General features: G+C 39.9%; 1 protein-coding gene across 6 annotated transcripts in view; it reads left to right on the top strand.

The window, feature by feature from the left end:
* Positions 1 to 19723, top strand: part of TPK1 (thiamin pyrophosphokinase 1) — a 285344-nt gene that overhangs the window by 172799 nt on the left and 92822 nt on the right. For all 6 annotated transcript variants that reach the window (XM_065665656.1, XM_065665659.1, XM_065665658.1 and 3 more), the window contains one exon: positions 12436 to 12582. In XM_065665656.1, the coding sequence (XP_065521728.1) occupies positions 12436 to 12582 (147 nt within the window). The remainder of the gene's footprint in view (positions 1 to 12435; positions 12583 to 19723) is intronic.

Consider the following 19723-nt stretch of genomic DNA (forward strand, 5'->3'; position numbering starts at 1 on the left):
TTAGAGAAGGGTTTTTTCATCTGCATTGGTGTTTTTGTCCAAAAGTACAAATTTGCATGTCACAATGATGGTGTTTTCCCTTCTGGAAAGAAGTATCATAAAAGCTTTCGTTTTAACTGAGAGTATTCACTAGCTGGAATATGTCTTCCTAGTTCCAGGGAAAATATTTATGTCTCCAGCTTTGATTTTTACCCACTTTGTCTGGTTTATCCACAGCACTTGTCAAAGAGGAGTATGAGAGACACTACAAATCTGTTTTCCTATGATTTATAGTTGAAGTTACTAAACAAGGAAAATCTCTCTTTAGTATCTTTAAAAAAAATATATATATATTGATACTACAATCATGTTGTGTTTGCTGCTCTTTCTGGGTAGCAATATGTTAAGCTAGGAAATGAATTACACGCAATGTGTATACAATCCCGTGACATAGTTTATCTGGATTAAATTCAACTGTAAGGAGTGAGGTATATGAAACAGATGTTTCCCTGTTGGTTAGAGAGTAAGTTATCACTTACCTGATATATTGAATGGATAAAATTTCTGCTCGGATCTATCAGCCACCTCTCGGAAGCTCTATGTCATGGAGTTTTTTGAGCTCAATGAACACATGGAGGCAATATTTTGTTCAAAAGGAATTTAAGTTTGTGTAATTTACTTTCCATGGCTCTGCACCTCTATCCTTCTCATCTTCTCCCTTCCTGTTCACCCAAATAGCATTTGATGTTGGAATAATGTAGTGAAAGATAATCATGTTCAACAGCTTTCTCAGAGGTCACCTGAGTGGGAGCGAAGGTGAGATAGACACTCAGTGCCCCCACTGGAGAGAATGCTGCAAACTTAGTTTAGATTTTGCTAGCTGTTGGAAAATTCAGTTTGAGAAAAGGCCTTAGAGATGCCTTTACCACGAGAAAAGATGCAGCTGGAGTTGGCTGTCAACTGAGACACAAATCTGGAAGAAAACAACCTTGTTATTTGTATATCTGTCTTCTAGAATAATTAGCCAAATTCATAACTGCTTTTTCCTTATGTCTCAAATATAACTTCTTACAATAGTTTATGAATCCTCAGGGTCACTTACTTCTGGTTTACATTGCACAGCCAAGTCATGCAGAGAGCAGCGCTGGGGTCATTTTGTGATAATCTAAGTCAACTAATCATATGTATTTATAATTACATATTGCAGTGAATATTAGAACAAGCAGTAATTACATACTGCAGTGGATGTTAGAACAAGCAGTACCCTTTATATATGCAAGCTAGAATCAGTCTTAATTTTCCCTCTCCAAAGCCCTAATTCATTTGTGAATCACATTGTATTGGATAGGTGAAGCAGTGAAATACCACCAACAGAATGTGACTCCTGAAGTTTCTTTCCAACCTAGAGGCTGTTAGATACTTCTCTTTCTCTTTCTGCAAGACTGTATGCATGCACACACATGTATGTATATAAACTCACACATATTCTTGCATTATACCTTCCCAGCCTTACATGATGCTTTTTTAATGTCTTAATAACTCTGTCTTTATTTCTGCTGTATGTTTCTTTTCCGGTGTTTATGGTCTATTGAACACTTAGGTGTGCAACATTTTGCTTTACTGCTTTAATCACTATTTTATCCATTCTGTGGTTATGTGGGTACTTCCCTTTCTTCATTACAAGACCTTCAAGTAAACTTTATTTACAGTAATTTCTGTCTGGTTCTACTTTCTCTTCTTAATTTTCTCTCATGTTACACAAGCTATTTCAAGAAAACATTTGAACTGGCTAAGTGGTAGGCATGCTTACAGTATCTCTTACTTAGAAATCAACATATCTTACATTAAAAGGGAACATTACTATCTTCAGTTTGCAGACTGGAGAGCAGAAATACAGAAGCAACTTGTCCACAGTCTCCCAGCATGCGAGTGGTACAGTTGGGGAGGATACTCCTACTCCCAGCCTTCATCAAGTGCTTTTTTCATAACAGTGTCCCTGGTTTGACTCACAGGCAGCTCATTGCAGCTCACAGCAGTGAGAAGTGGAAATGTGTATATCAATTATGGAGTTCTAAGAGAATCCTCATAATGTAAAGATAGATTTAAGCCATTATCTTTATCTCACAGTTACAAACTCAGCTTTCTTTAACTGTTTCATCTAAAATACCATTTAGTCTTAAAACTAAAGTCTGGGACTTTTCATTTAACTTTATTATCTTTTCTGCTTAAAAAAAAGTTAAAGCAGCTCATTTGGTTATATGGGCTGGAGATATAAAAAATGAATTTTATTGAAACCTACATGCCTTCTAGTGGTTTAATGTTAGTGTGTTTAAATTGATAAAAGCATCAGTGTCAAGATGAAAAGTAAAGAAATCCAAACCAATTCTTCCTAGAAACCCTTTGCAGTAAAGGGATACTATACTAACATTTCCATTTTAAAATTACACTTTAAAGGTTCAATCTGTCACCAGTCTAAGATATTCTTTTAAGTGAATGTAAGCATTCTTCTCTTTGCTCTTTTAAAGAAAGCGTCAAATCAGTCTGCTTTCTTTTCAGTTGAGGGAGGCTAAACTAAGCATAATGCTAGCGAAGTCTTATGTTTATGAAGTGCTGAATGGAAGACAATGGTGTTCATGTACCACCTTCAGCTATGCAGTGTTCAAACAGGTTAAGCACCCCAGGTTGTCTTTACACTAAGAAAAAGACCCTGAAGGAAAACAGAAAACACTCTAAAACGAAAATCAGGAAATTTCATGCCAGATTACTACTTGTTTTCATTTCTGAAAACTTTTGGATAGCCAGAACAGTAGCAGGAGTGGCTTTTAAAGGAAAGCCTAGGAATGAGGGCAGGCTGTTTCAAGGATTTCGGAAGAGGGAAGTAACTAAATACCATTAACAGGCAGAGAGGCAGTCTGGAAGATACCAAAGCTGGTATGGAACTGAGTGTGAAGCTTTTACAAGGACCTTCAAGTTTGTGGCTTTACCTCCAAATTCCATATAGGACACAGGGCTAAGAATGAACCTATTTCGTTTTGGTAGCACTGTTGAGTTTTTCTTCTTAATGCCTCACAGGAAGAGAACAGAAAATGCAAATAAGATTATTTTAGGGGAAGTTAAATATGTGTAATGAAAAGGTTTCTATACTGTCAAGTGCTGTATCAAAAGGTTTTAATGAGTTATTACACAGTAATCCTCTTCATAAACTTTTGTCAGAAACAAATGGATCTAAAATGTTTCCTGAAAATTCTCACTTAAAAAATGTAGAATTTCATAATAACTTTCAACAGGAATAAATCCCTCCTATAGGGTGTACAGACATATCCTTAAGTGATGACTATTTCAACTCTAAGGTCCAGATGCACCTTCCAGGATTGTAGTATCTAACACATCTATCCTACTGTTGAACTATTTTGAGGCTTCTCGTTGTACAGGCATGGCAAAGTACATTTCTTCTAATATAGGATATCAGAACTAGTCAGTTCCCAAAGAGAAACAACCTAATTTCATGCAAAGGAAGCAGGCTGTCTACCTGTTCCACTGCAGTTGTGGGCATCAAGACACACTGAGTATCTTCGTGTTAGAATAATTTCATGCAAACTGGATGTCTACAAGAACACAGCACGTCACATACTGAGTAATTTTCCTATGTAATCCTTCTATGTCCTGCAGGGGCCTGTATTGGGTCTATGAAGATAATTTAAAGAAAAAAAAAGCAGAAGCGGAGTGGGATTTGTGGACAATGCATTGATTTTCGTTTGTTGGAAGTTGGTTAGGATCTTGGATGTCAATTTTCCTTTTCAGAGTATTCCCACTGTTGAAAAGGCAGTAGCACAAGCTCAGCAGAGGTGGGAACTGAAAGGTCTTAATAGCAGAGCTGCACTGCCAGCCAGACTTTGCCAGTTCTGATGCTCACACTCTTTTTAATCAGCTACTTTTTGAGTCTGTCACTGCTAAGGAGGAGACTCAAGGGGGGTGGTCTCTTCAGCTTGCCTAAAGAACCCATCAAGCTTCCCTTTCAAACAACTGCGTAACTAAGCACTGAACAATTAAAGCTCAATATTTTGTGCAGAGTAAATGCGCGCATAAAATGTTTACAGCCTCACAAGCGCCTCCAGTTTAAGAAATCATGCTTCATTTCTTTTTAAGCGCATGGCTAAATTTATATGGTCTAGAGGACAGTGCAGAAAAATGGAAGAGATACTGTAATGGGTGTAGTCTGACATTATTCAGGCTATGTTTAGCTTACCTGCTATAAATGCTGAACCTACTCTGAAAAGGAAAATTGGCTTTCTGAGACCCTAACCCACTTCCTTCAACATGAGAATATCTCCAGCCTCTTAGAAACAAATTCAAAACTTCTTTCTGCAAATCTGCATGGAAAAGTAAAACCGAAATTCATTCTGTACTGCCCAAGTATTCAGTGAAATCACTCGTAAGAGGAGCTATTTGCAGAATAGGGCCTGAGAGACACCGGAAACATTTTCTGTCTTTAGTTTCAGATCTTATATCTGTCCCTTGAGTATAATAGGACAGGCTATTATCCCCTTGTTCGTCATGAAGATTAATGTTCAGACCAGCTGAAAATATTACTGTTCTGTTGGGACCTATTGGGAGATCTTCAGACCTGTGTGAACTCAAGTTTAAACTTTTTAAATAGCAGAGCTAACATCTCGCCCTGGTTAGGCACAACTGCCTCCTGTCATTATGTCCTCTGCAGTGCTGCTGCCAGAGCGGGAGGATGCCCCGCAGCTCCCTGTTATTTGCGGCATCTTTTATACAGACTTCATTGCTAAATGTTAAGATATGCAGGGGAAGCGCCTGAGCCATTAATTCTTACGAGATGAAGTAAATAAACAACCAGCATCACCCTTTAATGCAAATGGAGATTTTTCCATTTTCTGTATTTTCATAGAATCCCAGAATGGGGTTTGCACTGGAAAGGGCCTTAAGATCATCCAGTTCCAACCCCCTGCCATGGGCAGGGATGCCTCACACTAAATCATTTTGAACAGAATGTTTTCCCTGTGATTCTTTCCTTAAAATTTGAAAGCTGAACTTGACAAAACTGGAATAAAACAGAATGAAAGTTAAAGAAAAGACACATCTGGTTTAGGCAGTCACGGGAAAAGCTGTCACCTCTCCCAGGGCTGAAGCGGACTCCCTGTGTTCACCTGGGTGTAAGCCCCTGCGGGCTGCTGGCGGTGTTTTACACCGCGACCCCATTCATGGAAAATGAGCCCCCGGAAACACCGCGGGGTGCTCGGCCTCCTCCGCCGGCCTTCCCGGGCTCCCGGAGCCGCCTCTGGGCAGGAGGGAACCAAACCTCACCCGGGCGCGGTGGGAAGGGCGGCCGTGGCTCGGGCACGTCTCGCCTTCTCCTCAGCCCCTGGAGGAGCGGAGAAATACTCAGGGTTAAGCGGCGAGGCTCTTCGGTTTGGCTGAAACAGGGACTTGTACCGGGTTTCCTGCCTAAACGCTGCCGGGGGCCGGCGGGGTCTCGCTGAGGCGAGGCGAGTCCGGCCCGGCCCCAGCCGGCTCCAGCGGCCCCACGGCGGGCACAGCCCAGCCCCTCAGCCGCGGGGGAGCGCCTCGAGCACAGCGGCCTCGGCTGAGGAGGGGCGGGCGCTGCCCGCGGGGAGCGCTGAGGGGCCAAGGGTGAGGAGCGGCCCCGGCAGCCCCGAGGGCAGAGCGGCAGGAGGGGCTCCCGCTCCCGCAGCGGTTCCACGGAGATTCCCCGCTGGAAGGAGCGGGTGGAGAGCTCCTGAGGGAGCTGCGGCCTGCGCGGAGCCCGCGGTGGAGCAGGTACCCAGCCAGAGAAGGTCGATGTGCCCTGAAGGAAGCTGCAGCCTGTGGAGAGGAGCCCACACAGGACCACCCTTGTGGCAGGAGCTGCAGCCTGTGGGAGACCCCCGCTGGAGCAGTTTGCTCCTGAAGGAGTGTACCCCACGGGAAGGACATCACATTGTAGCGGGGGAAGAACACCATAAGGAGGGAGAGGCAGAGAGGAGCCGGTGCGGTCTGGTCACAGCCCCCCATTCCTTTATGGGACGAGATACAGGAGCTAGGAATGAAGTTGGGCCTGGAGATAAAGGAGTGGTTGAAACATGGCTTTAGTTTTGTCTTCTTTTTTTCCCTCTCGAGCTGGATTTTTAATTGGTGATAAATTAATTTCCTCAAGTTCAATCTGTTTTACTTGTGATGGTACCTGGTAATTAACAATCTTGGGTCGTTGTTGTGACCCATGAGTTTTTTCATCTTACTTCTCCCCCTGTCCTGTTGAGGAAAGGGAGGGAAGAGCTGGGGTGTGTGCCTGGCTGCCAGCTGAGGTGAACCCACCGCCAGACTGTGCAGGAAGTCAAAGAGGAGTTGTCAGGGCTCATGGAGCCATGCAGACTTGCAGAGTCTCATTGGTACATGTCCTGGGATATGTATCCTCACTGTGGGCTAGCAGGCAAAACTGATCCATCAGGTATGGAGTAGCCAGGGACGTTCCTGTACAAGAATGTCTCTGTGGTCCGGGTAAGGCTGCCTCATCTGGATCGTGATCTGTATCCCTTTGGGGGAATAACAGAGGCTTTCAGGGAGAGTCTTCACAGCCAAAAGCTTCTTCTCTGTGCAGTGCCCTTCCCACCTGCTGCCCCTGCAGAACTGGTTTAAGCTTTAGCACAGGCTGCAGGTTAGCTCTGGTTGAGGAGTGTGGGATGGCAGGGGTCCTGCTGGGAGGGATGTGGTAGGGTTGTAGTTGTGTTGTCTCGCTGACTTTGTGACAACATGGAAATCTGATGGAGGGAGGGGAAGGAAGCTACTTCAGTAAAGATTGACAGTGTTCAGTGGAATGTGAAATAGAAAGCTACAACAAACACATTCTCTTGAAGAATGTAGGATCATTTTTTTCCCTCCTTTGAGTTGTTCATTGATGGGAGTTTATAGTTAGTTTTTCCCTCTTTTTTAACTGCTGGAGGCAGTATGTGAAGAAATTAGAAACACAGCATGTGCCAAACACAGCTTTTGGCACTAGATGTGAGTGGATATGAGATCGTGAAAGAGATTCTCTAGACCATTTTAGCAGAATCTTTTCAGGACCTCTTGCATTACTGCTAACAGAAATCCTGGGCTTGCTTTCTTAGGGATATGATAGTTTACAGTGATTGGTTTTACATTTCCATAGGCGTGATACTGCAGTATGTACTGTGGATTGCAGTGGTTCAGCTGTGGGAACAAAGGTTAGCCTGATGCTTGTGAATGTCTTTTCATGTTGTTTTAAAAGACATAAAGATTTTATGATTTTTCAGAAGACACATGATTTATTGCTCTGGAATCCTTGTTCATGCACAGAATGTATGTGTTGGGGTCAAAGCCAGCACACATTTTCCTCCATAGCCTCAGTGGACAGATCGCTCTTAAGACTTGTTTTAGTGCACTTCGTCCTACTCACAACAGCGTGGTAGCAGTCTGGAGTAGGGACAAGTCCTTTCCCCAGAAAATTTGAGTCAATAAGGAATTCTAATTACCCTGATCTCAGATGCAACATCGGTTGTAGAGCTGTGCTCCAGCTGATTGGCTGTAGTAGAGTGGGAGTTATTGCTGTCCCTACTCTGAAGCCCAAGGAGTCCTATTTGATCAAGGCCATGTAGGAATATTCAGCACAAGATCAGGCAGTCAAATCCAGATTGCTTGGGGTTAAGCAGTTCTTGTGGATTTTGTAGAGCTGGTACAATATAAAGATTAGTGGAATCAGTGAAGTGACAAGGAAGCTGATTGAAGGTTATCAGCTCAGGTGCATGGACAGAATGGTGGCCTTTAACTGAGAGCTCTTGTTCCTGTGAAGAGATAGAAGACTGAAGTCATGAATGAATTCTGGCTGAAGAGGATTCTACCTGAGCAAAGTTCAGATGCTGCTGTGTGGCTGGGCATATGCTTCCTGTAGGAAGTGAATGCCATACCTTTTACATAAATCCCTGAGCTAGTGGACCAGTATAATAAACTAAAATGGGCAATATCTTGCTATATATTTATTGTTGGGTTGTGGGATTTTAATAGTTCATTAAATTTACATTGCTATTTTGTGGATGATATAAAAAAATGACTGTGACCTGGCCTGCACAAGAGCTCTAATACAGCTATGAGAGAATGAGCTGAAATCTTATCTGGCTCATTTGTTATCAAGGAAAATGCTTGCTGCATTTTAAAGTGTTCAGTAGTGAAGCTAAGACAGAGACCAGAAAGGGTATGTCCAGATTTTCAAACCACATCTTGAGTTGACAAAATTGCCTTCTGAAGGAAAAAATGCTTTTCTTGTAAACTAGTCAAAATTGATAAAATTGTCAAAGTGATAAAGCAGTAATAATTATAGCATTCACAGTACTGCTTGTTTTTCAACATATACTTTAATATATATGTATCTCAGCATCTGATACACTTCAGTGCATGTTACTACAATAATTCTATTTTCTGTATCATATTTCCCTGAAATTTTAAATTTAAAGGAATAGGCCTTTGGTAGGGAATTCAGAAAGGCTGTGAAAGGTGAAAAGATACCAGTGAAGTGAGAAAGCGATGAAAGGAAGCTATGGTCAAAGCAGATACAACATCTGATCTGTAATTGGCATAATTTAGGTATTAGCAGTGGATGGTCTCACAGGGAGAGCGGGTTTGTTCATGGCTCCAGAGCTTTCACATCTTGATTACTGTTGCCTTCCATTTTTGCTTTAGGGGAAGTCTTTTTCACAGTTCATCCAGTACTGCTGATTGTTGTCAGTAAATGCATTCCCTTTAACCTACCCACCTGACACTTAGGCATATTTGTTTGCAAGTTTTCTGGCTGAAACCGCACTGATGTGGAAGAAAGTCCTTCAACTTGTCTGTCCAGAGCCTTACCCACACCCTGGGGAAAGGATTTCTTACAAGTTTTGAAAAGAATGGGCATATTTTGCTGTCAGTTCCAGCCTTGGACTTTGCTCTTAGATGTCATGGTGTTGCTGACATTACAATGCTAGATCCTGCAATGTTTTCACTCACCCCAGGCAGTTCCCAGCTTCCTGTGTCCTTTCACCATTCCCCTTAAATAAACCTTCCTCATTCCTATACTGGAAATCTTCTTTGTATTTAACCCATCCATGCCAGAAGAAGGAATGCCACATGGACCAGTTTTGGGAGAAAGATACCATTTATCAAGCCTGCAAACATTTTACAGCAAGTTGTCTATTTCAGTAGTCTCTGTGAGAGTAGAAGCAGGAACCTAAACAACTTCATTCTGACGTGATGCTCATCAGCTCCCCTTGGTTACTGCACTCTCTAAATTATAGATTACAGGAGAAGGAAAAAATACATCACTGAATTGCCATCACAATGTCTTTTTTTATGCTTCCCTTCTCCTTCCAAACAGCCCTGCTGTTTGGTAGTGACTCCTAAAACTCTTTCAGGAGATTGTAATGCATAAGTGTATCATTTAAAGATGATTGAATCCCACTCTTAAATCTTCAACTCTTTCTAAATTAAAGCTTGATAGCTATTAAAGATGCTGTGCAATATGTTTAAGTCAGGTTATATATAGATAGTCTAAGAGAATATGTTGCCCTTTATACTGTTCTTGCAATGATCCAAGCTATTCTTTGTACTTATTTAGAATTTTATAACCTTTTTTTCAGGATATGAGTGACACTGTGTGAAAACAAATTGTGTAAAGACACTGATGACAGGACATTTAAGTGAAGCATGGACATTTCAATTGAAGTACAGTGTGTTAGTCAAATGCTACCTGCTGGGCTTATTAGCAGTAGCACTATAATTCTGTAGTCTGTGTTATACAGGAAATCATAGTAGAAAAACAAATGGGCTTTGCTGTCTGTAGTGTGGGAATATATACATGTCCTGTGCTTTGGTATTTGCTCTGTCTTAGGTTCTGGAGTGACCAAAAGATGTGTATGTGCTTTCATGGCGCATCTGATTTTCTGTTAATTTGTCGTTTTTGTGTTGTGTTTGTTTTTTAATGGAGCTGATAGCTTTCTGATGAAAAGGTTCTCAAGGTTTTTGTTAGCCTTAGCCTCTCTGTGGGTTTTTTGTTAAATAAACAAAGTGTGTATACCTAGATCTTCAAATAGAGGCTCTAAAAATCTTACAATGTCAGGATGCCTGTCACTGCTGCCAAGACTATTGAGTGAAGGGCAGGACTATCAACCTGACATGCAGAATTTTAGCTTTCCTCTCTGCCTGCTTCTCTTGTACTCCAGCAGGGTTTGTTTGTGAACCTGACATGTCATGTTTTCCATTTTCACAATCCATGCAAACCCTAAATAATACTACATTCCCTCTTCAGATACTTTTAGTAGCTCTCTTCCGACACACCACAACCCCAAACCTCTGCTCTTTGAATACGTTTCAATAGATCTACTCCATGCTAGGTTGATTTTATTTTCTTACTTTTGGAAAACAACTCACTTCCCTGTTGCTGTTGAATAAGGAGTAGGACTTTTCTTCAACATGCCGTACTGTGGCAATCTATCAGAAAAAACTGCAGTCACTGAACACTTCATTGTTTGAGATAGGTCCTGTACACTTCTCAATAAGTACACATGTGTGAATAACAGAACAGGATTTTTCTGACATGCTGGCAGTTCTGTAAGGAAAATAAGACACGCTCGGAATGTTATTGCACCATTTTAATTACAGGTCAGGAGGAACTCTGTGTTTCCTTCATCCTCACCTTTTAAACTGTAGAAAATGTCAAAGCCAAAACAAACAAGTTCATGTGTGGTGAGACTTACATACCTGTAAATTGTACAGTAGTTGCTCAGATTTTGAAGACTGGGCTAGGTTAATATTTAAGCTTAAGTCTCATTGCTCACAAAAACCCCAACATACGTGTGGATTCTGAGCCTTTGCAGAGCTACCTTAACTTCACTGTGGTTCCAGGTTAACATAGCAGGTTTTCCCTAAGACCTCTTTTGGGGCTGGGGGCATTTTTACCACTGATTGTCTGGTACGAAACTGGTGTTGGTGGGACTTTCTAATAGTATTTTCAAGAATTGATCCATCCTTTTAAATCACGGTCATCACCAGTCAAACAAAAGCAGTTTGTTTCTACACTGGAATCAATAAAACAGATAATGTATTATGTTTTAGCTGGGAACACGTGCTTTTTAGCTTTTGCTGTTTTGTCTTCTGTTTAAGGATACATATTCCTACCATTTGTATTCTGTTGGTTGCACATTAGGTCTATGTCATCTATAAGCTGCACAGAAAATACATGCTCTTTGCAGTACAAGTACAGTTTTTTTGTTTCAGTGTTTGCTGCTAATATAATGTGTTACATTGATCCATTCTGGCTTCTCAAGTATTTTCTGGTGGTACTGAGAAAGATGGTATAATTCTTCACCAAAAGGAAGAGAGGTTAATTTTCATGCAAACCAATATTCAACAGAGTCATAAAGCTCTAGCCCTGGTAATAAAAATAGAAGCTGATGCTATTAATACATCATTGCAGATACACAGAGCACCATTATGTGGCTCCTGGGTTGAGTAAAACTTCATATAATCACAGTAGCCATAGACTTAAGCCATATAAAGTTGGAAGCTTCACCAGATGGCCATTGCCAAGGCAGCTTCTAAAGACTTTAGAGCTGCAATGTGTTAGGGCTTTAGATATGGCTTAGTCAGAGGTAGCTTTTTAAAACACAATCACTGAACATAACTGATTCACATTATGGAAGTAGTAATAATAATAATACTTTGCCCTCAGTGACCTTTTAGCCGAGGAGCCAAAAACTCTTAATCAGGGCTTTTAAATACTCCCTTTCTGCTTATAGGAAATAAAGTGTTCAGAGTCTTAATGGGGGAAATCGAGCAGCAGCAGTCCTACCCCTTGGCCTAATGCAAGTAGTCAGGTAGAGATGATGTTCCAGTTGCTTGGAGTGGAACCTCCTATTTCAGTAGTAGTTTTAGTCTTGAGTAGAGCCAGCCTGTGAGTGGAAGTGCTTGCACATTAAAATGCTGTGAGGAAAACGGCATATAATGGCCCTGATCTGAAATTTCCTTTGTTCGCTTTGTAAGCAGTGACAGTACAGAGATGATGTTAATATCTGGGGATACTAAGGCTCAGATACACCACATGTAGTTGAGGAGCTGCTGTGGAGTGATATATCATAGCTCTACATACTCAGGGCAGACAGCTAAGTACATGCAAAGACTGGCTTCTATTTTAGAGAGAACAGTTGCGTACTTTATAAAAGCACATGTTGGCCGTGAACTTACTGAGCTTTAATACTCAGCCTCAGAACTCACATAATGGTATTTATCAATAATGGGAGTATATAACTGGATTTGACATCTGCTTTTGTAAAGCCAGTAGTTATTTTTTTTCTTACTTTTTTTCCCCAAAGTGATTTTATTGTTGATTTTCAGGGTTTAGAGATCATGCCTGAAAGTTTTCTCAGTGAATGTTCTTGTTTTATCTTTTAGATCGATGTGATTGTAACGTTGGGTGGACTTGGAGGACGCTTTGACCAAATAATGGCATCAGTGGAAACGCTTTTTCATGCAACAAAAATCACGCCTTTGCCAGTGATAGTTATCCAGGAGTGCTCACTGATTTACCTGCTTCAACCTGTAAGTGTTATGAAAAGCTACTTCATAATAAAACTGACCTTCCAGCTATGCTGACCCTGCAGGTCTTACACCATTAAATGCTCATTTACTTAATTGTATTCTCTAGGGTCAGAGTGTAAATACAGAAAATATTGCAGGGAAATGGACAGCAAATGATGGGCTCTGCATTCCTGCCTTGAAAAGGATTGTGTTTAATTTGTTCAAGAGAGATTTGTTTAAAAGGGGAGGAACAAGAAATCCAGAAAGTATGAAACCTCAGTTTGGGTAAATATAGGATTTTGATTATAAATGAAAAACAAACCCCAAAACTTTTAAATTAGATTCCAGTAAGTTTAAATTTAGCACACAGTACTTCTGCATGTTGAGTAGCAATGTTGAGTAGCAGTAAGGATGTCTGAAGTAAGAGTAACAAAAGAAAGATATAAGAGGAAGGTATGAGGGAATTCCTGACAAACTCACCAGGCAGAGATCTTATGTGGCCCGAGTGGTGCAGTTCATTATGATGGCAATCCAGCTAGCATCAATGAGGGAATTCATTTAAGATGTGTTATTTTTGTGGGTTTTCAGGTCTGTTATTCCATTTATTGATTCATAAAACAACACACACAAAAGATCTTGCTGGGCTTCTCCTTTTAAGATGTAAATTAAAGGCAAATCTAAGCATCAGAGAGTCTTTTCTAACAGTGATTCATTTGTTTATTTGTAAGTATCTTTTCCTGATGTCAGGGTTTCTAGAAGCTTAACTAACTTTCCTGTTCTATCTTGGAAAGGTTATTTCATTAAAACAAATAATATTCACTGATAAATTTGACAAAACCCTGCACCACACCTCATTGTAATTTGATAAAAGCATTAATAAGGTTCTGTGAGATTATAGATATTAATCCAAGGGGGCAGATGGTGTATTGACAACTTTGAAGTGCTGCGTTTGCAGGAAAGATGGTAGATACAGGAGCTCATTTAGCAGCAAGATGAGGAGTGGCTCTGATCATTACTTGCACAAAATGGATAGAGGCAGCAGAGTGAGGAGGAAAGAGGACTTAAGGATAATTGTGGTTAAAATCTGAAAGTGATGAGTAACTCACTTGTGATTGATTTGTGGGTGCAGAACTCCAATGACCACTGTAAAATAATTTTAGAATGTTTTTAAGAAGATACTGAAAAAATAAAGCAAGATGGTGATTTGACAATTTAGCTTACAATTAACTTGAATTGGAAAGACTTAGCTCTTTTCATTCATCTTTTCCATAAGGAGCTTTATAATGCCATGGCTAAAGTTGCTTTCAGAAGAGTCTTGAATGAAGAATTCAATCCTTTGTGACTTGGAAAAAAAAAAGTATGATTTGTGCATTGAAATGGGAATGGGAGGTTGCTAATTGTTTGGGCTTGCTGGAAACTTCTTTATGTTCTGTTTTTAATAATGCTGTACGAGAAGCATTTAATACTTTATTGTTGATGGGGAGAGTTCCCCAGAGTATTAATTTTCCCTGCCGTTCCTGGCCGGCGTTCTGCATTGCCAGTAACCAACTTATGTAGCTTCAGGCTCTTTCTAATGTATGAAAATAAGGGGAAGATAAAGGGGGCAGACTGTTTCAGCAATCTTAATGCCAACTTTGACACAAAATTGCTTTTTGTGGTTAGTTCAAACTTGTCACTGTCAGCATCTTCAGTCAGTTATCGTGGTACCTCCAGATAATAACATTATTCCTGCATAGTTTAGATAAAAATCAAGCGAGTATTTTATACACAGAAAGAAATGAGGATCCCAAGCTTGAAAATACTCTTTGTGTGGGCATCAGTGTGGTATTTTTCTCTTACAAACAGCTACAATCAAGATATTCTCTCCTTTTCCTCTCTCCCCTTTATAACCTAAAATCACAAGGTAGGAAGGAGCTGAACACAGTGAGAGACCCACTGACTTTTTGAAATGCAAGTCCAGAAACTGTGCAACCAGTGAAGCAAGGTTTTGAGATTCAAATGCTAATACAAATGATGAAGTTAAGAGTATGCTTCTTTTACTCTAAAATGTAGATCTGAAACTTTTCTCTCTTGGGGAAAGAAGAATTTGATCATTTTTTGATTCTTCGCATAAAATATATGAGCAAAATATAACCATGGTTTTGCTTCAAAGTAACATTAGCCCTCTATTTTCTATAGCAAAAGACTGTTATGGTTCTCTATGATGTATGCCTAGGCAGAGGCCAGAATATTTGTACAGAGCACATGGTAATCCCATGAAAGCCCTGGGAAGGATACAAAGAAGAATAGCAACTCAAGGTGCTAAAGTTTTTGGTACTAATGCAGAAACTAAGATGAGGACAGTTTGAGTGGGTTTCTAAGTACACCAGAAAATCTAATAAGCAGTTGCTTTGAAAGAGAGCTATTTTACATTACTACAATATTGATATAGAAGGATAGAGCAGAAGAAATAGATCAGTTTTTAACACACTTGTAAAGAGTCCACATTGTTGTAGGAAACTTGCTGAAAGTATTTGGGGTGATAGAGGAAGGCAGTAAGGACAGTGCCTGATTTGGGATCCATTGCAGCCTACCAACCAAGGAGGACCAGGTAAAGCAAGTCCTTTTTTCACCGGTCACTACAGTATCCAAGTACTGAATGAAGGGCATGTTGAGTACCAAGGCATTTCTTGGAAAATAGACACAGACAGTGCAAGTTTTTGAGAGATATTGATAAAAATGTTTTGGCATGGAAAGTGAAGAAAACTAGAAGGAAGTAAATTTCTGTATTCATTTCTGACCTGTAAGGATGAACTATGCTGAGAGATGGAGAAGAGAAAAAAGATGGGAATTATTACACCCCTTAAATACTTATCTCTGTGGAGAGACTGGGTGGTAGGCTGGGATCAAGATAGAAATACATTGTAGGTATCTAAATTTAGATAAATTAATTCCAATATTGGTCAAATTACTTAACAAGTATTAAAAAAAAGAAAGTAGGTGTGAAACAAGGTGCTCCAAAGGGTGTTTTGCTGACAGGCAGGGTGCACCACAAAGTGACCACACACTAGCTGTATAACATGCACAATTTATTATACGAGCACACTAAAGCCAATAAGCACACTAAAGCAAGCACACTAATGTGAATGAAGTAAACATCTCTCTATATATAGTGAGTAAGTACAATAAAGCAAATCAGAGATAGAGGTGTATAAGTGAAGTATCAAAGAAAGTTAGCAATGCATTAAATCATTACTGTGTAGAGAGAAGAAGAAATACATCACTGATTACCACTGAAGCATCATCCAGGCCCACACTTGCAGCTGGGAAGCCCTGTTGCAGCCAGTGCCAGGAGTCTCAGGTAACTGGGAAAGTCCCTATGTGGTGCATCCACCTGTAGGTGAGGCTTTTCTCATGGCTACAAGAGGGTCCCACTTTTATACCCTGAGAAACATAACTGGCTTTATGCCAGATCTCTGATTGTTTACTCATGGGGCTGTGCAGTTTCTCATGATCTCACTGTTGTCCACCCTGAGAGCGTTGTCCAGGGCTCCAGTGTGGCAAAGTGTGAAGGTCATAGAACAGCTGCACACCTCTGTTTTCCTGTCTCTTTCTGACATACAGTCACCATGAATATAAGTATGTATACTATGCTGAATACAGTGTGACAAAAAGCATACTTTGTTATGCCCTTCAATCATGGGAGGGAATCAAGTCTCAGCTAGGTTTCCATCCATTACAAAGGGTGTAAGCAATGAGAGCATAGTTTGTAACTACAGAAGTTTTAAGTTGACAGTGAAAGATTTTCTTTCATCTGGGTGGGAAAGGAAAACTAATGACAAGCAGCCTAAATGAAATGCATCTTTTGCTCAGTCTTCATTAAAGCAAAATATTTCCTTTAGCAGATCACCACCCCAGTTAAAATCAGTGCCAAGTCCGAAAGCAGGAGTCAGAAATAGGGAGACTGTGTAAGAATTCCAGGAGGTGATGCTTGGCCTGAAGCATTTTCTAATGTGCTGATTGGAATTAAAAGAAAAAAAGGAAAAAAAGGAAAAAGTCTCTCTGTTCTGAATAGCCATCATACTTCTTTCTGTAGTGGGGGAGGGAGAAAAGCATGAATTCTTAATAAGGAGTAATCAGTCCTTATATGCAAGATATTTTATGCAACAGTCTGTACATTTTATGCTTGGAATTTTGGTAATATCAATTACCATTAGAATATACCCTGGCTGAAGAGCATAGAGTCATGTTTATCATGCTAGTCATGTTCAGTATGAATGGCTTAAGGTTTCACATACATACTTTCTCATTTTCTGGTTGTGTGCTTCTCAGGAGTACAGAAACATTAGCTTCTGTACACTGAGCATAAATTATCTTTTATCTGTGAGTTTTACGGCAGTTTGTAATACAAGGTAATAGGATTTATGACCAAGAAATGAGAAGATGTCCAAGACTTAATGAGGCCTGTCTTTTACATGTACTGAGCAGTTCAGTTTTCTCCACACAGGATTCCAGCCCTGCGATGTAGAAAAGAATTGCTACCTACACATGAAAATATGTTACAGCAGCATATTTTGGCAGTTAGCTAACTCTTCTGAGAGAGTGTGTGGATACTTTCATAACTCTCTTTCCTGCACACAGCTTTTCTTGTGAGTGCATGTCTGCCTTCCCTGCGAGAAACAATAATTTAACATCATAGATAGTCCAGCAGCTAAATATGAGTCCTGTCCCTTATTCTTGGCTCTTTACTACCCGTTCATTGAAGTAAATTGTATAGTCTTTTGATCTCACAGTCTCCTGGTTTGTATATTGGATAAAACTCAGGTCCTTTTCTGAATGGGTACTGGGAGGCCATTACATCCTTAGCTCTGCACTGAGGTGAAGCACAGCTTCGCATAGGAAATAGTAACAGTATTAATAAGGCCCTTAATTAACATAAATATTGCCATGCAGTAGACTGTGCAGCTCGTTAGTTAGTGTGGTCGCAAGAACAGTTTTATTGGGAGCCAGCTATCATTCTCACAGACAGTGCCTGGGCACAGGCCAGTAAGTGCTTCCCAGGCACTTGAAGGGTCTCCTTACTTCAAACCCTTACTAGGATTTGAAGGGTTTGTCCTGGTGACAAGAGAGAACATCCATATGTATGTGAGCAGTGTTGTGCTAGTTGGCTTGAGGTCCAGAGAGTATTATCTGAACTGTATTACAGATGCAGACAGAGTGACTAGGCATGGAGATTTGCTCCTAGGTGAGGGCACTGCAACAGGTATAAAAAAGGGAAGGACAAGACTGGAAGCTCTACTGTTGCTGCAGTTCTCATATGCCAGTTTTACTTGGTTTGCTTTGTGTCCATGGCTGTAACATTTAATGAGTATTTCATAGTATCATAGTGAATTCCATAGAACGTTAGGTTGAAAAAGACTTTTAAGATCAAGTCCAACCCTTCAACTTCTGAGTTTTCTTCTGGCAGCCAGTTCCTTGAATTTTGCAGTGGCTTAGAGAATGAGTTATCAGATCAGTTCTATACCACCTCGTATGTGTAAGAAGCAGGATCTGGCTTGCACTGGTACTCAGTGGAGAAAATCCTTAGTGAGTGTGCCTCTTGTACGAGATAACTCTGCAATTTGGAAATTTGAGGATAACCTTTAATGTTTCCCTTTCCTGTATTATTAAAATATTTTGTGGGTAGATTCAGGTGCAAAAAGGTCCAAGTTGCTAAGGAAGGTGTTTAACCATGTATTTAATATTTCAACAAAATATATAAACATACAGTTAGTACTTAAAATATTGATTGTCCTAAAAGGTTGTTGTTCCTGTTTGGTATCTGCCCTCAAAGAGCACTGTTGGAACTTAATCTAGTTGTCAAAGTGAGTGAGTCTCTGTGCCTTGAGCTCTTTGTAGGTCACTTGAATGATTGTCTATGGAATTTACAAGTATACAACTTCTCATTCTTTGATAAATATGTCTTTTTGTGACTTTTTCAGCTGGACAGAACACTGCTCATGTCAAAAATATTAGTGGTGGAAAAAACTGATTCACACCCCCCTCTGGGAGCCTGACTACTTCTATAAGAACCCTTACAAAAAGGGGCTTCAGTAGTACATTTAAATAGCTTCTTAGAAAGTAAGTTGCTATGTTGGTAGTTCAGCTGTTTTAGTTTCATTCTTTGGTAAGAAAATTTGAGGATTTGGTTACAGCTCAGCTTCTGTTCATGAAACCAGACTGTTAAGAATTACAGCCTGTGTTTTTCTTCTTTCCTGGGAAAATCCAGCTGGGGCAATGATCATTTTCATCATGTGTTTTTGTACTGGACTCTAAATGTGACCTTCAAAAAGCTCCAGGTCCAAGTGACTCAGGTTTGTTTCCTGGTGATCTGTGGCTATAATGTTGCTTAATGTTTACAAGATTTTTTTAACTGGGTATCAGTAATCCAAATTTAATGAATTTTTGTCAATCATCTCTTGATCTGGGGAAGATTCACTGGTTATCTTGTTTCTCACTATTACAAAAGGAAAATTTGAATGCGTTTTTTTCTCTTAACAACTAAGTTCTTTATACCTTCGTTCTATTCCAGCATTAGCAAGTGTGAAGTATGGAATACACAAAGATTATATGGTATATTATAAATAATATTTAGCTTTTGAGATACTTATATCATTTTGAGCAGTTCATTTAGTATCAGTTAAAAGTGCAGCCAGCATCATCTTTATAAAATATTTGGAATTATGTGATTGTTCATGAACTTCTTTGCAGAGGATCACATCTAATAGCTATGGATTACTTTTGTATAATGAAGATGTAAGCAAAATACTTTTTTACTGGTCTCATCCTGCAGCTTTGCTTAGACAAACAGGGTACAATAAATTCAGAAGTCAATTTGTTAGCTTCTAGGTTAACCACTTAAAAAAAAATCGAAAGAACTTACCTTTCAGAGAGGAAAAGAAAACACCAAACCCTCATTGCCAAGTGAAAAAGAATAGTCTTTACTAAATGAGATTTTCATCTGCTCATAATTCTTAAGAAACAAGTAATAGTCTATAGCAAGATATGTTAATCACACAGCTGTTTTTCAATGCACATCTTAATAATTGTCTGCAAGAGAAGATAATGTAAGGAGTCTAATTGGATTACTCATGTATTTGTGTATTCTGGAGTCATCCAGTGTGATTCTGAACCCGTAGCTGTT

Source organism: Lathamus discolor, chromosome 2 (assembly GCF_037157495.1).
Source record: "Lathamus discolor isolate bLatDis1 chromosome 2, bLatDis1.hap1, whole genome shotgun sequence".
Classification (NCBI taxonomy): Eukaryota; Metazoa; Chordata; class Aves; order Psittaciformes; family Psittacidae; genus Lathamus; species Lathamus discolor.